The sequence below is a fragment of the Eurytemora carolleeae genome, unplaced genomic scaffold (assembly GCF_000591075.1).
Source record: "Eurytemora carolleeae unplaced genomic scaffold, Eaff_2.0 scaffold1036, whole genome shotgun sequence".
NCBI lineage: Eukaryota > Metazoa > Arthropoda > Copepoda > Calanoida > Temoridae > Eurytemora > Eurytemora carolleeae.
The window spans coordinates 92857-110140 of record NW_019396948.1 but is presented as its reverse complement, the minus strand read 5'-3'; the positions used below and the strand labels follow the sequence as shown (position 1 = coordinate 110140).

Sequence of the window (17284 nt, the reverse complement as noted above, 5' to 3'; positions counted from 1 at the left end):
TTTCCGATTTGCAACAATACCCTTAAAACCTTTATCTGATCAAAATTTTTTTTTTTTCTGTCGAAAAGTGTTAATTTCTGTGAGTATTCTCATTGCTTCTTATAAACAAGAAATGCGCAAGTCACTTTCGGAGAGAAACCGCAAATGAGGGTACCGTTGTTAATCGAGCATTGTCATCTTTGCATGGAGTGTCACTTGAAATTACGCTTACAGTCCCTTTAATGGGACGGCAAATTCAAGTAAATTTCAGGAATTAGAATAAATAATACGTGTTTTTAATCATAGCTCCGGCCAGCTTATTCAACAATTATAGAATAGAACAAAAAATTTAACTTTTAAATATTATACAACTATTTTAATTTAAACTTTTAAATATATACAGCTAATTTAATTTAAACTTTTAAATATATACAACTAATTTAATTTAAACTTTTAAATTTATGTTTAAGGGTATCTTTATGGTTTAAGGGAACCTTTATGGTTTAAGGGTACCTTTATGGTTTAAGGGAANGACCTAGACCTAGACCTAGACCTAGACCTAGACCTAGACCTAGATCTAGATCTAGATCTAGATCTAGACCTAGACCTAGACCCATACCTAGTCCTAGACATAGACATAGACATAGATCTAGACCTAGACCTAGACCTAGACCTAGACCTAGACCTAGACCTAGACATAGATCTAGACCTAGACCTAGACATAGACCTAGACTTAGACCTAGACCTAGACCTAGACATAGACCTAGACCTAGACCTAGACCTAGACCTAGACCTAGATCTAGACCTAGACCTAGATCTAGACCTAGACTGTGACCTAGCTGTGATTAGATATGAAAAGTACCACTACTGACCCCTCCCCCCCCCCCCTCCCCTATGGAAGTCATCAGACCAAGAAACTATTAAAGCACGCGCCCTAGCAATCATTAATCCTTAGACTTGCAATTATAACTGTTTATACTCACGCACACTCTACAAGTGTGTATGTATGCACGCACAAATAATTTGAAGTATCCATCCGGTGTAAGCGCAAAACTGTTCTCTGAAAAATAGTTTTCGGAAATAAAGTCCTAAATTTTGGCACTAAAAAAGTCCTGTGGAAAAAAGTCCTACCATTTTGAGACTTTATTTTCTAGGACTTTTTACACAAAAATGTCCCCGGAAAAAAGGTCCTCTTATAGTAGAAAATGCATGGGAAGAAATGATGTTTACAACCATGCAAAAATAGGAGCAATTAATATTAAAAACTTTCCTTGATAGAGTCAATATGCAGATGCTAAGACAAAAAGTCTTATTTGCTGAGACTTGATTGGCAGCCCTCATATTATGATTTATATCAAATTATGGGTTTTAGCTGGGCTTGGTTTAAATTTCCCAATCATTTCTTGGATTAACAAACTCTATCAAATAAAAGGCTTCCTTTACCACCTTTCAGCTTTCACATGACTTGATTTAAACCCTGAAGGTTGTCCATTATAAATTGAGACTCATTCAACAGCTTATAAAATAGCAAATCCACCAGTATATAAAATCCGCGATGATCAGCCATCTTCTATTTCATTTTCATTTGCTAACATTTTCTCTTTTGAATACATTGTAAAACAAAAAACAAAAACTCACGGATTTTATAAATTATTAAAAATAGGAAAGCCAATTTTTAAAAATTCAATCATACATAAACCTTCCCTGGGGTCACGTGAGGTCCAACAAAAATTTGGGCCCGATTGGTTCAGCCGTTTTGACGCTTATTGGATAGATAAGCAATGTATAAATTAATCATAAAGAAGATTAAGGACATGAAATTGGAGTGGATGAAAATGCTCTTTGGTAGGTTCTACATCAAAAACTACTGCATTTGAAAAATGTGTTTTTTTGTAAAATTTATCTATGTTACTTTGTTAAAGTTGATTGAGAAAGATTATTTGTGCGAAGCGGCAATATTTTTTTAACATTTTTCTTCTTAATGGTAATACATGGACATGGAGATCAAGTTTCTAAACGGGGATGTTTATGTCCCCAAAATATACAACTAATTTAATTTAAACTTTAAAATTTATACAACTAATTTAAGTTAATCTTTTAAATATACAGCTAATTTAATTTAAACTTTAAATATACAACTAATTTAATATGTTTTTGTCATATACATGTGAGCAAAACAAAACTATAGGAGTTGCAAGGTCACAAAGTCGTACATTCTGACACTCAATTTTCAGCAATAAAAATATTCATGATCATACTCAAGGTGACTGCTGTGAATCGGACATGCCAATATATTAATGTAGGGTAAATCGAAATTACGCTCAAGTGCTAAAAAAGTGCACAGTTAGATTTAAATATGCAAATTTACACAATTATTTGCATTGCAAGGGTTTTGCAATAAGCTTTAGCAACCATGAAATTAAATAATAAAAAATAATTTGAAATTTCTATGCATTCATTATGCAGGGTTACCCATAAAAAATAAGACATAAACATAAACATAAACGGCCTCAATGAGTTTTGATTTTCGATTTCATTTATCATAATTGCAAAAAATTGATTTTGCCAATTAACGATTTGAAAAATTAAGGCTGAAACATTTTAGAATTTATGTGACCTAGACCTAGACCTAGACCTAGACCTAGCCCGACCTAGACTTAGACCTAGACCTAGACCTAGACTTAGACCTAGACCTAGACCTAGGCCTAGACCTAGACCTAGGCCTAGACCTAGGCCTAGACCTATACCTAGACCTAGACCTAGACTTAGACTTAGACTTAGACCTAGACCTAGACCTAGGCCTAGACCTAGACCTAGACCTAGACCTAGACTCATTCCCCCTGAATTTTCCATGTCTCGACTTGCGTATATATTACCCGCTTCGGACCCCTTCAAGGTCAAGAACCAGGGGTATTTCTACTTCACAATTTAATTTATGAGAAAAAATCAACTATTATTGAAAACTTTAAAAGTATCTCAGTTTTGATGTGAAAACGCGTAATTTTTTTCAACCTGGTTCCAGAGAAAGTTCCTTTTCCTGACGCAATATAGACGAATAGAAAGATAGATAGATAGACACATATAATATATATATAAATATAAATATATAAAGAAAGATAACGAGCTATCGCAAAAACACTTTGATTTCGAGGAGATATGTACGCTACAGTGGTCCGGTAGCGGTTTCATAACCTTTCTTGTTCAAACGTAATCAAGTCCTTTTAGTTTACAAAAGAATGATAATCTAAAATTTCACACAAGAAAGGTTATTCCAAAAAGTTGAACCACTCAAAAATGCATGGTTTGTTAAAGCTTCTCGTGCATTTATTCAATTTTATATATATTAATTAAAATTAAAGATTGTCAACTGTTTACCGTTTTGTCAACTGTTTACCGTTTTTAACGAGTATTTGTTGATCATTAACGCAGAACGATCTCTTTCAACGATAATGATGACTGATTGTCAGCGATTTCTGATCTTAATAATGTCTAATCGTTAACAATCTCTAAACGATAGCTTTATATGATCCTAAACAATGCCTGATCATTGGCAATGTTTGATCATTGACAATGTCCGATCGTTAATCAGGTCTGATCGTTAACCAGGTCTGATCATTAACAATGTATGACCATTAACAATGTATGATCATTAACAATTTCTGATCATTAACCACGTCTGATCGTTAACAATTTCTGATCGTTAACAGTGTATGATCGTTAACCATGTCTGATCGTTAACAATGTCTGATCGTTAAACATGTATGATTGTTAACCATGTCTGATCGTTAACAATGTATGATCATTAACAATGTATGATCATTAACAATTTCTGATCATTAACCACGTCTGATCGTTAATAATTTCTGATCGTTAACCGTGTATGATCGTTAACCATGTCTGATTGTTAACAATGTCTGATCGTTAACAATGTCTGATCGTTAACCATGTATGATCATTAACCATGTCTGATCATTAACAATGTCTGATCATTAACCATGTCTGAATGTTAACAATGTTTGTTCATTAACCATGTATGATCATTAACCAATGTCTAATCATTAACCAGGTCTGATCATTAACAATGTCTGAATGTTAACCATCTCTGATAATTAACCATGTCTGATCATTAACCATGTCTGATCATTAACAATGTCTGAATGTTAACCATGTCTGATCATTAACCATGTCTGATCATTAACAATGTCTGAATGTTAACCATGTCTAATCATTAACCATGTCTGATCATTAACCATGTCTGATCATCAACAATGTCTGAATGTTAACCATGTCTAATCATTAATCACGTCTGATAATTAACCATGTCTGATCATTAACAATGTATGATCACTCACAATGTTTGAATGTTAACCATGTCTGATCATTAACCATGTCTGATCATTAACCATGTCTGATCATTAACCATTTCTGATCATCAACCATGTCTGATCATTAACGGGAGTGACCGACTATGTATGGAAGTTAAATTGAGAATGCAGTTTTTTAAAGAAATTTTTGTGGATTCATTTGAGACCTATTAAACGTTTTTACGGTGCATATTTGTTCAGCGAGAGTGTCATTTTTTAGATTCTCCTTCATTGTCAATTCTGGTCAGATGATTTTGAAAATAGTTTTTTTAAAAGCTATTCAATAATAACGACGAAAAATGTAACAAAAATTCAAAAGTAAACTAATTGGATGTTTAGGAACATATTTTCAATAGTCCAATAAATAATTGTTAGAATCAATTATTTCCTTTTCATCATTATATTGAATATCTTATTTTTTACAAATTTTTTCGCAGATTTCTCCAAATTCTTCAAATGTCGTCTTTTCTATAAAAATTGCAGGAAATCTACAGAAAATGTTTGTAAACAATGAGACATTACAGAATCTAACAACTGAATAAGGTTTGTGATTTTCGATGATAAGAGTTAATTTTAATTTTCAAATCTTTTCCAAAACAACTTATTAATTTACTGTCGAATTTTTGTTACATTTTTCGTGGTAGTCATTGAATAATTAAAAAAAACTGATTCTAAAAATCATCCCTCCAAAATGGACATTGGACAATCTATGAGGATTTTAAAGATCGAATTTGCGCTCTATGCTGAACAAATATGCACCGTAAAAACGTCTGATAAGTCTCAATTAAATCCTAAAAAAATTACTTTACCATTCTACATTCTCAGTTCAACTACCATACATTGCCGGTCACTCCCTTTAACAATGTCTTAATGTTAACCATGTTTGATCATTAACAATGTCCGATCATTAACAATGTCCGATCATTAACAATGTCTGATCATTAACAATGTCTGATCATTAACAATTTCCATGATCCTCAACAATGTATGATTGTTAACAATTACTGAACGTTAAATATGTCTAATCGTTTAAAATGTCTGATCGTTAACAATGTCTGATCGTTAACAATGTCTGATCGTTATCAATGTCTTATCGTTAACAATGTTGGATCCTTAATAATTTCTGAACATTAAATATGTCTGATCGTTATCAATTATGAACGATTATTTATGAATATCATTTGGGTAAGACATTTAAAATTTTTATTAATTGTTACTTTAAGCAAACAAACATTTAAAAAGGAATATCCAGCGACCCACACAGCCAAACATGAAATTTATGCATTAACTATTGAGACCGAGATTTCCCCTCACCAACCTGCACTTATACAGTGTGAGTAAAAAAAAAGTGTGATTTGCGGCGCATGGTGCAAAAGTGTAACTTTTTTTGTTCAACTCTTCTGTATAGTGTTTTTTTTTATATTTTTTGAAAATTTGTATTTTTTTGGTACTTCAATGGTCCAAAAAAATCCGCGAACCTTTTTTTCTTTCAAAATCAAAAGTTCAGAAAAACAAAAATGTGTAAATAAATTGTTTCTATTGAAATCTAAAATTTTAAAAAGATTGAATCACGGAATCTCAGAAAATTTGCAAAATTGTAATTAGAAAATTCGCAATTTTCAGTTCTGGTATAATTTTTACGGAAAAATTGTTTTTCAATGGATCTTAAGGTTTCAACTGAACAGCGTATATTTAATACTTTAGAATAAACTAAGAAGAAAGGAACTAGAGAATTTAAATAACTTTTCCTTAAAAATTAGCCCAGAACTGAAAATTGCGAATTTTCTTATTACAATTTTGCCAATTTTCTGTGATTCCGTGATTCAATCTTAATAAAATTTTAGATTTAGAGAGAAATAATATGAATGCACATTTTTGCTTTTCTGAACTTTTGATTTTCAGAGAAAAAAAGATTCGTGGATTTTCTTTTGGACCAAAAAGGTACAATTTTGCACCAGGCGCCGCAAATCACATTTTTTTTTGACTCACCCTGTATTTCTGTGTAGCCCTGGATAAGGAGATTTTAAAACTTATTTCTGTCTTCAGTGTTTTATGGGACCATATTTGGCATAATCCTCTTTTATAATTGTAATTGTATGATAAATAAGTTTATAATATATATGGCTTCTATAGTTTCAAAAATAGTTAATCTAATGAAAAAAAAACATACAGAGTGTTATAAAATATAAGAAAGTAAACAATAACAGATCTTGAAAAGTTTGCTTTAAACTATTTTAGTCACTTCACAGTTTTATCAGGATTTGCAATAGTTTAAATTTTTTTATTATATTTGATCAGAAACTAGAATTTCTATTTTAAAAGCTATTTTTTTTTACATTTGCCACCACCCTTAGAATCTTATTCAGATAATTTTCTTGAAAACCAGTTTGAGGGGTTTGTTTTATTCCAGAAAACCAGTTTAAGGGGTTGGTTATATTCCAGAAAATAAACCTTATAGGGTTTCACACATTAGTCTATAATATTATCCCACGAACATGGCGGACATATTAAAAGTGTTTAAAAAATGTTCACAAGATGGAAGCACAATAGTGTTTTTAGGAAAACGAGATTTTATAGATAGTCTAGGAGGTAGACAACCCTAGATACATTACAATATAGATTGCTAATGCGAGCCGTTTTTGGATAAATTGGATTACATGGAAGTCGTAAGTAAGCAGCAACAAGGAGTATGAAATAGAAGAAGGTTGCAACTGACGCAGCCCGCCCTATCATATGACTATACATAATACATATACGTATAGTCATACATGCTTTGCAGACGGGAACTCCATTTGTATAAGAAATATTCAGAAAAGGTAATTGTATACGCGGTAATTGTACCTTAGACAAATATTTCTTATTCAAATAAAGTACCGTCTGCAAAGCATGTATAATCGTATGGTTGGTAGGGAAGGCCGCGTCAGTTATATCTCCCTTCTATTTCATACTCCTTGAGCAGCAACTAATCTTCGTTCTAATCCTTTAAAACTAGTCTGTACTCTGTCTGCAGTATTAGTAAATAGACCCCCATACGTTTGCACAGATTGCAAAGATACTTGCCGCAACTCTTTAAATCCCATGAACTGTATGTCAGTAGCTATAGTACAGGGTTATCCACAAAGGATGAGACTGTAAAGACGATCTGAAACTATGTAAATATAACGGTCCCTTTCCCTGTACGTCTACCATAGTTATATTGCCATTTTTAATTTCAGCTGAAACTCTCCGGTTTGGTGAGGATGACATTAGCAATTCTAACTAATCTAGGTACAGAACCCATCAATGGTGTGGTTTTACTAGACGAGGAGTTAAATTCTCCGTTCTCTACCCTAGATGTACTTCTTGTTTGCTCCTTTAGGTAAATAGGTTTACTAGACGAGGAGTTAAATTCTCCGTTCTCTACCCTAGATGTACTTCTTGTTTGCTCCTTTAGGTAAATAGGTTTACTAGACGAGGAGTTAAATTCTCCGTTTTCCACCCTAGATGTACTTCTTGTTTGCTCCTTGGTAAATAGGTTTATTAGACGAGGAGTTAAATTCTCCGTTCTCTACCCTAGATGTACTTCTTGTTTGTTCCTTTAGGTAAATAGGTTTACTAGACGAGGATTTAAATTCTCCGTTCTCCACCCTAGATGTACTTCTTGTTTGCTCCTTTAGGTAAATAGGTTTACTAGACGAGGAGTTAAATTCTCCGTTCTCGACCCTAGATGTACTTTTTGTTTGCTCCTTTAGGTAAATAGGTTTACAAGACGAGGAGTTGAATTCTCCGTTCTCCACCCAAGATGTACTTCTTGTTTGCTCCTTTAGGTAAATAAGTTTACTAGACGAGGAGTTAAATTCTCTGTTCTCTACCCTAGATGTACTTCTTGTTTGCTCCTTCAGGTAAATAGGTTTACTAGACGAGGAGTTGAATTCTCCGTTCTCCACCCTAGATGTACTACTTCTTGTTTGCTCCTTTAGGTAAATAAGTTGACTAGACGAGGAGTTAAATTCTCCGTTCTCTACCCTAGACGACTTCTTGTTTGCTCCTTTAGGTAAATAGGTTTACTAGACGAGGAGGTAAATTCTCCATTCTCTACCCTATAGATGTACTTCTTGTTTGCTTGTTGGTAAATAGGTTTACTAGACGAGGAGTTAAATTCTCCATTCTCCACTCTATATGTACTCCTTGTTTGCTCCTTGGTAAATAGGTTTACTAGACGAGGAGTTAAATTCTCCATTCTCCACTCTATATGTACTCCTTGTTTGCTCCTTTAGGTAAATAGGTTTCCTAGACGAGGAGTTAAATGCTCCATTCTCCACTCTATATGTACTCCTTGTTTGCTCCTTCAGGTAAATAGGTTTACTAGACGAGGAGTTAAATTCTCCATTCTCTACCCTAGATGTACTTCTTGTTTGCTCCTTTAGGTAAATAAGTTTTACATTTAAAGAGACTCTATGCGTTATTTCAAGTAAACCTTTATGCATAGTATTTCTACCAAGGTTTTAAACCGCATTGATTCACACACACATGAAAACTAAGAGAACTGTCAACTAAAAGCTTCTCTTTGTTTACTTTTATACTTTTAATTTGAAAAAAGCTCGTTGGAAATCAGAAGTTGGATATAAATGTCGTCTTCATTGTAACTGATATAAATGCCCACGACTGTACGTGCTAATTATATGATCACCTAGTATATTTGCTTTTAAAAATTAACTACAAATTTGGTTAATTTCAGTGTGTAGAAATGGTTGACAATAAGGGAACATTTTCATGAAAGCCAAAATGTTGCGGATCCAACGGATTCTGAAATAAAATTTGTAACAATGTTTTCAATGTCGTCTTCTGTATTTTCAAAAATTTTAAAACCTTAAAATCCTCCATTTTGTAGAAGTTAACCAACCATTAGCATTGTGTACCTTTCAACATCTGTGGTTAAAGATATAAAAAATCTAATTAATTTTCATTTTTTTATTAAAAACATAATTTTGCGTATTCGAGGTTCCATGAATTTTTTCCAGAAGTTTCATATTTCAGTCGTTTTGTAATTCTTTGGTAACACAAAATTTTTAAAAGGAAAAAGTAAAACTACACAGTCTTCCAGATTAACATTAGACGCCTTTCTGAAGTTTCGTATAATTTTATTAGGAAATATTCTGAGGTATTATATCACTTTATATAGAAATATTCTGAGGTATTATATCACTTTATATAGAAATATTCTGATGTATTATATCACTTTATCAGGAAATATTCTGAAGTATTATATCACTTTATCAGGAAATATTCTGAAGTATTATAACACTTTATCAGGAAATATTCTGATGTATTATATCACTTTATCAGGAAATATTCTGATATATTATATCACTTTATCAGGAAATATTCTGATGTATTATATCACTTTATCAGGAAATATTCTGAAGTATTATATCACTTTATCAGGAAATATTCTGATGTATTATATCACTTTATCAGGAAATATTCTGAAGTATTATATCACTTTATCAGGAAATATTCTGAAGTATTATATCACTTTATCAGGAAATATTCTTATGTATTTTATCACTTTATCAGGAAATATTCTTATGTATTATATCACTTTTTCAGGAAATATTCTGAAGTATTATATCACTTTATCAGGAAATATTCTGAAGTATTATATCACTTTATCAGGAAATATTCTGAGGTATTATATCACTTTATATAGAAATATTCTGATGTATTTTATCACTTTATCAGGAAAAATCGTAAAACGAAAAGAAAAACTTGGTAACAGTGCTGACCGCAAAGTCATGTAAAATGTGTTGATTAACATATCTAACAAATAACATGGTTCTATAAAATAAACATCTAAACTTGAATAAAAAGAATATTGTTTAGGTATGGAGTAGAGGAGAAGGAGACGATGGGATTAACTTTCAAAAAGGAACTCGTGCTCTCGGAGCATTCAATACGAAGAGATAGTTTAAAATACTGGTCACTACTTCAGGGAAGGTTGCCAACCACTCTAAAGCTGTATGATCCGTGCCTATACGGCTGATACTGTATATGCATTCAGTCGAACTGTCCAGTCTGGCTACTAATAGTAAAGTAGATCTAGCACGTTTTATGCAACAAATACAGCCGGGTCAGGAGCGTACGAGAGCATTTGTGTAGGAGGGGGCACTTTTTTTATGTGCCCCTCTTAAAAATCCCTTTTTTGAAAAAATATTGATACCTTTTTTTTAACTAAGTAGACTATTCTATCATACACACACTTCCATAAAACAAGTGTTAATGAATTATTTATGTAATTTTCTTAAGTGGACTCATCAGACACTTCCTCTTAATACTGTGGTTGTAAGCTTCAATGGGTAAAAAAAGAGATGGAAACGTTTTTTAAGAAATATTTTCATAGAAACGATACATATCGTATAATTATGAATAATGATATCAAAGATATATTTACACAGTTACACTGAAGCTTTTTTAATGCAATTTTTTTTGTTAAGGCAAAAGTGAGGTTTTAAAATATTTTTTATATGAGTGCCCTCCTCAAGAGGGGGCCCCCCCCCCCCCCCCCCTAGTAAGCCCTTGAGCCTGACAAGATCACTGTGTTCATGACTTACAAAATAGCTTACAAAAGCTTCCTTAAAAAGTCATGGTTTCCAATATGTTACTGCTAGCTTACAAGATGACAAAAATAAGACATTTTTGTAGACTATTTTTAGGTCATAACATTATCTTTGAATTATCTTAATAGAATCATTCATGCACTGTTCATTTCAGAAGAATGTATTAAATGTTTAAAATTATAATGTTTTAAAGAAAATACGAAATGTATTTTTACACAGGTTTAAGATTAGTTAGCAGTTGTGTCTCATATACCAGATTCAGAAACTAATAATTTGGGGTCCAAGAAAATATCTTTAGTTGGCAACCTTGACTTCAGGAGAAGCTGGTTGCAAAATTTGGCAAAAATGCTTATCCGTTCCATCTAGAGTTTCCGGATCACTGTTCCGCCTCGGTCACCATAGTTCCCGAGAGTTTAGAGTCAGGAGAACCATGTGGCGTGGAATATTTTGTTCGAGTCAAACATAACTCCTTGCAGAAGAAGCTTTCAGTTGTAAACCTGACAGTTAGGAAAATTCAGTTTGCTCCCAGAAATATTCAAAGGTTCAGATAAAGCTAAAAAGGGAATTTAAAAATTCAAAATAATTCCAGCCAAACTTGCCTCTATGTGTTACATTGCTCACATTACAGGGAATGAAAGCCTAGTTATAAGTGACCCTCCATGCAGAGATGGCAGTGCCCGATTCACAACAGTACAATTGCAACTTTTATCTGATCAATAATGTGGAAGATCTTGTCGTTTTTCTAGGGAAACATTGTTTAATTCTGATAATTCCTATATGTTTTCCTGCGGTAACTTTGTATTATTGTAGAGATTGATTGAAAACATCCTGCTTTCCAAATTTTGAACAGTGTAAGTTCATTAAAATTTAAACACAATTTTGTTATAAAAGTACGGAAAATCAAGAATTTCACCCTTTTATACAGAAACTAGGCTTATAGGGCGCTTTGCGCCCATCTTCTATTTAAATTGTGAACATGTTCTTTTTGTTTACATTTTAAAACAAATAAGAAAAAAATGTTGTGGATTTTTAAAAAAGAATTCGCGGATTTTCAAGAATTTTTTTTTTTACAAAATGAAAAACCTTTAAAACACATTTTTTTAATTTTTATCATTTATAAACCTTCCCTGTGGTCACGTGATGTCCCACAAAAAATTTGGACCCGATCGGTTCAGCCGTTTTGACGTTTATTGGATACAAACATACACACAGACAAGCCAAATTTATATATAGATGCTGAGGCAACCCCAGAAATTCAGATCTTGTCCATTATGACAATTTTGTTAAACCACTCAGCTGTGAGCACTTTTAATTTGAGAATCATTGCTTAATCTCTTCTTTTCAGTTATTTCTCCCATGATAAAAGTTTCTTGCTAATAAAGATTAAATTGATCTGCAGATCTTAAATCTTGATATCCACAATACACGAGTATTCCCGGCTCAGTTCAGATTTAATCGCATTGATAAACTTCTATCTCATGACACTCGATCTTGTTCTTTATCTGTGTGTAAAGGTCTAAAAAACCAGTTACATTGGTTAGAAAACACTTGTCCTCTGGTCTCCTGGAGTTAGAAGCCAGCCTAGACAACCATCTTTACTCACACGGAGATGAAATAATGGTTGATGTAAACATCAGGAATAATTCTAACAAGACGGTTAAAAGGATTTCAGCTGTTGTTCTACAGCAGGTTGATATAGCCATGTTTAAAGGTATGCAAGTTTTTATCTATAGCTAGAGATGGGCGCGCTCGTTCTTTTTTCACTTCATTCGTTCCTCAATTGTGAACGACACGTTTTTATTTTTTAAATCGTTCATAAAATTTACTTCTTTGGCCTCAAATTAACGTTTATTTTCGTTCTATTTTGTTTGTTTTCTCATTAAACGATCATTAAGTAAAATCGTTTATCCAGTAAAATTTATCAACAGTTTGTTCAAAAAAATCGTTCATTCAGTTATAGATTTATGTAATTAAAAAATCGTTCGTTAGTTAAAAAGCTATTGGTTTTCAAAACCTTTCGGACAATTTGTTCGTTCAGTAAAAAAGGATATTTTTTTCAAGTTGGTTCTAACGAGTTCAAATCATAATTTTTTTTTCTTCATTCGTTTAAGAATACAATGATTTTTTATTTCTCTTCTTGATTCAAGTTGTTCGTCCATCGTTCGTATTTTTTTCTGTACAAAACCATTGTTAAAGAATAATTTCATTTGTTCCCAAAACATTTGTTCGTTCACAAAAACTATAATCATTAGAGATTGTCCATTTCTATCTGTAGCTATGTTTGTTAATACTGAATATATAGGCGCAGATATGAATCTAGAGATATGATCTGAAGATTTCAAACAAGAATGCTAACTTTAGTTTCAGAACTGATTGCGGCATTTCCCATATTAAAAGTAAATCTTAACAAATAGCATTAATAATCAACTCAACATAATCAAGCTTCATGTTAACTCGTAGTAATCTAATTTAAATGCAACTATGAAGTAATTTTATGAAAGTCAGAACGTATTACTAGTAGTACGTGTCGAAAATGTCATTTTTAACACTTTATTTAACATTCATATCATCATTAATTATATGTCAGCTTAATTGCTCTAGTCTCTAGTCCATTGGTCAATTTTAGTTGATTGATTTAGTTGATTTGATTATCATTTAATCAAACATTAAAACGCAAAAGTCGTCGTTTGTAAAGTGAAAGTATTTAATGGGTAATCTTATTTTTGCATTAGACTGTTTTATACTGCAATCATACTTTGTATGGAAGCAGTATGGAAGCAGTACAACAAAATTGCGGTCTTACACTTTTTTTGATTTAATTCCACTCTATATCAATCTATTCTCTTTGATTAGATGATTTTGAATAGGTGGCAACCAACATGCTGTGGTAACCAATTGGGATTCCCAGGATGGATGTCCTATACAACCAGGATCATCATTATCCAGGAAAATATATTTAACTCCTACAGCTGAATCCTGTAATAGACATGGACTAGCTCTGGAGGGCAGAGTCAAGGTCAGAGATTTTGTAAAAATGTAGCATGTCGTGCAGGTACGACTATATGTCTACTTATTGTCCAGCCATGAAAGCTGATTAGATGTCTGTATATATATATCTATTCTGTGGTCAAGTTATAGAAAAGTTCAGGGAAGAATCTAGGTTATAGCTAAGGGCTGTGCTTCTTCTTATTTCTTGAAATTGTTCAAATTCCACGTTCCTTAACGAGGGCCTTCAGCTAGATCGTTTTTTATCGTTTACTAACGATTCTATAGTTGTTCAGGAACAGGTTGAGAAAATAAAATTAACTCTTATCATCGAAAATAAGTTATTTTATTTAGTTATCATGTTCTGTTTTTCGTAGATTTCCTGCAATTTTTTGAGAAGACGACATTTGAAGAAATCTGCGTACATATTTTTTAAGAATAATAAAGATTCAATATAATGATATTAAAGAAATAGTTAATTCCTACCTTTGATTTCTTCACAAATTTCTATTTAGAATATGTGCATAAACAATTAGTTAATCTAGTGTAGAAACATCGTCGTTATTGAAAAATTAAAAAGCCAATTCTCAAAATCATCCCTCCAAAATGAACAATCAATGAGGATTTTAAAGATTGAATTTGCGCTCTTTCTGAGCAATTAAACACTGTCAAAACATGTCAAAGGTCTTCAATGAATCCTGACATTTTTTTCTACAACCTCAGCCATGTCTAGCCCGTCACTCTCTTTAAAAACACAATTAGACCTTTTAAAACCTTTCAGAGGGTTTGGTTTTATTGTGACAAAAATTAGCTTTTTAGGGAAGTGACACATGTTTAGCGAGTTCTACTTTGTTAGCTGATACATCAAGGAGAGATGTTTTTGGTGTTATTGTCTCATATTCTGTAAAGGTAAATGTAAATTAGAAGAATATTATTTTTACAAAATTTGGATATTTTGAGGGAGAAAAAAATTTAGATTACTACTTTTTTGCAGATAAAATTGCTCCTTGGCGCTATTAATGGATCCCTATCAGCAGAGATACCCTTTGTTCTGATGCATCCGTCCCCAAGAGATAGGTGAGGGTGGGATGGCACACTGTCCCCAAAGGATAGGTGAGGTTGGGATGGCACACTGTTTCGGAAGGATAGGTGAGGGTGGATTGGCATATCGTCCCAAGAGATAGGTGGGGGTGGGATGCCACACTGTCCCCAAGAGAAATTTGAGGGTTGGATGGCACAGCTACCATGAACCTCATAGATAAACTCCGAACCCCATACACAATTTTCTTTGTATTTAACTATAAACTGCCAATCATAAATCATAAGTATTTTTGTTTCGTGAGTCTGCATGGTTTGGGTTTTGACAAGATCAACAGCAAAAGAAGGGTTGTAGGGTGATAAAATATACCTTTTACAATGACATGAACATAAAACAAAATCTGTCTGAGCCACATAAAAATTCTTTAAAATGCATTTTTTCTTACTGTTTAAAAACATTTATTATAGTCAATCAGAACTTCGGAGGTATCGCGAAAGAATTTAAAAAATTTCGTTTTTCGATAGGTTGTATACTATTATACCTAAATCTCAGTAAATGTAAAGATAAATAATAGTAATGAAATATACCGGAAAAGAGCTCCATATAATTATTTAATAAAATAATAATTAAACTGTAGTAAATATGATTTTTAGTTAAATACTTAGCAAAGGTGCATTTTTATTCATTTCATCCTTTTAAATCTGCGCACACTCCCTTTAACCTGAACGGACTGAAGGCCCTCATTTAAAGAGTGGCATTTCCCATTCATAACGGTAACCTTGAAATCTGTATAATACGTAACAATATTGTCTTTTTTTTTGTTTAAAAAAGTTGTTACTTCTGTTATATGATTCATTGATTCTACAGTGCCCTCAAAGGATCAAATTGCATTTTTGAAAATTGAAATTGAAATTCTTTAAGAATTAACTTATTTTTCGTTTTTAGGAAAATTATGAAAAAACGAGATACTCTAGAATCTGTTGAATCATTTGGTTCTAATGAAGAGATCGCTTAATAGATGGATTTCTATATTTAAGTTAAAAAATTATTGTTATGAAATAAAATATAGAAATATTTGTGTATGTATGTAAAGTATCTGACAACCAAATCAAAATAAACAATTAAAAATACTGATTTAGTTTTTTACATGTTTTCCCCCTAGTGTTTTTGCAACGGAACTGAGTTGTTGCCGCCACGAAAATAAAATTTTCTAATTTATATCTTTGCAACCTGATGATGTGTTTATTATAAAGATTTTTTCATACACAAAGATATACTAACATATTAATTGTGCTGTTCAGATATATTTCCAATGTATATTTACAAAAAAAAACAAAAATACAAAAATAGGCGTCATTGATCATAACTTATTACGTAACATATTTATCATTTCAGTTATTACGTTATTATTTATTATCTAATCCTTTAATATAGGGTTTAAGTGAGGGGGGTGCGTGCTAGATTTATTTGGAACAAAAAATCCAGATTTAGGAACAAAAAGACGTGCAGCATTTTTTAAGAAAGATATTTTTCCTGTTTTGCACTAGGTTTTCTTTCCCTTAAAGGGACTGTAAAGGAAACATGAAAGGGGGTATAGGATAAAACCGGAGAATCTCAGGTTTTGAACGATACATATAAGACATCTATCTTATGTTCCTGTATCGAGAAATCAGATAGATGTCTTATAGGTATCGTTCAAAACCTGAAATTCTCAGGTTTTATCCTATACCCCTTTCATTTTTCTTTACAGTCCCTTTCAGTGCTTTGGACTTGCTTCTATAGTCTCATAGAAAGAAACAAATCTACTAATTGACATAGTTTTACATGTAAACATTTCAGCTTAATGAAAATTCATATATTTCATTAAAAAGAAAATTAATTCAAAAATTAATTTGTTGAATCTGCTTTTCAAAGAACATTTGTTTTAAATTGAATTTATTTTTCATTGGCTTAAAATCCATAATTTTCACCTTGGTTATTAAACATTTGTGTATGATGTCGATATTCTAGATGAGTAATTTAAATTAAAGGGACTGTAAGTATAATTTCAAGTGAGGCTCCATGAAAAGATGGCAATGCCTGAGTAACAATGGTACCCTTAAAAACTTGGGTGAATCAGATATCAAAAGTCCAAATTTAATGAATTTAAGCCGCGTCTCAAATCCGTCAAAAAAAACGGTTTCAATTGAGCGCCGACTTAAATCATCATGAAACATTGAATACAATTGAATACAATACATATTTGATCTGCGTTTCAAATTAAAACCGCGGCTAGAATTGTTGTAATTCAGCCACAGGTTTTATTTCTTTAAACTGTTTTT

General features: G+C 32.2%; 1 protein-coding gene across 2 annotated transcripts; it reads left to right on the top strand.

Moving 5' to 3' along the window:
* Positions 1-6828: 6828 nt before the first annotated feature.
* On the top strand, positions 6829-16093 carry LOC111710409 (phosrestin-2). Of its 2 annotated transcripts, XM_023484489.1 has the most exons (9): positions 6829-6932; positions 7611-7701; positions 10206-10314; positions 11257-11480; positions 12454-12650; positions 13807-13955; positions 14744-14833; positions 14919-15001; positions 15909-16093. In XM_023484489.1, exons 1-9 carry the CDS (start codon positions 6839-6841, stop codon positions 15976-15978), a joined length of 1107 nt encoding a protein of 368 aa, XP_023340257.1. In that variant the 5' UTR covers positions 6829-6838; the 3' UTR covers positions 15979-16093. The 2 variants fall into 2 exon arrangements, with proteins under 2 accessions (XP_023340257.1, XP_023340258.1); XM_023484490.1 differs by lacking the exons at positions 6829-6932; positions 7611-7701 and adding an exon at positions 8650-8749.
* The last annotated feature ends 1191 nt before the right edge of the window (positions 16094-17284 follow it).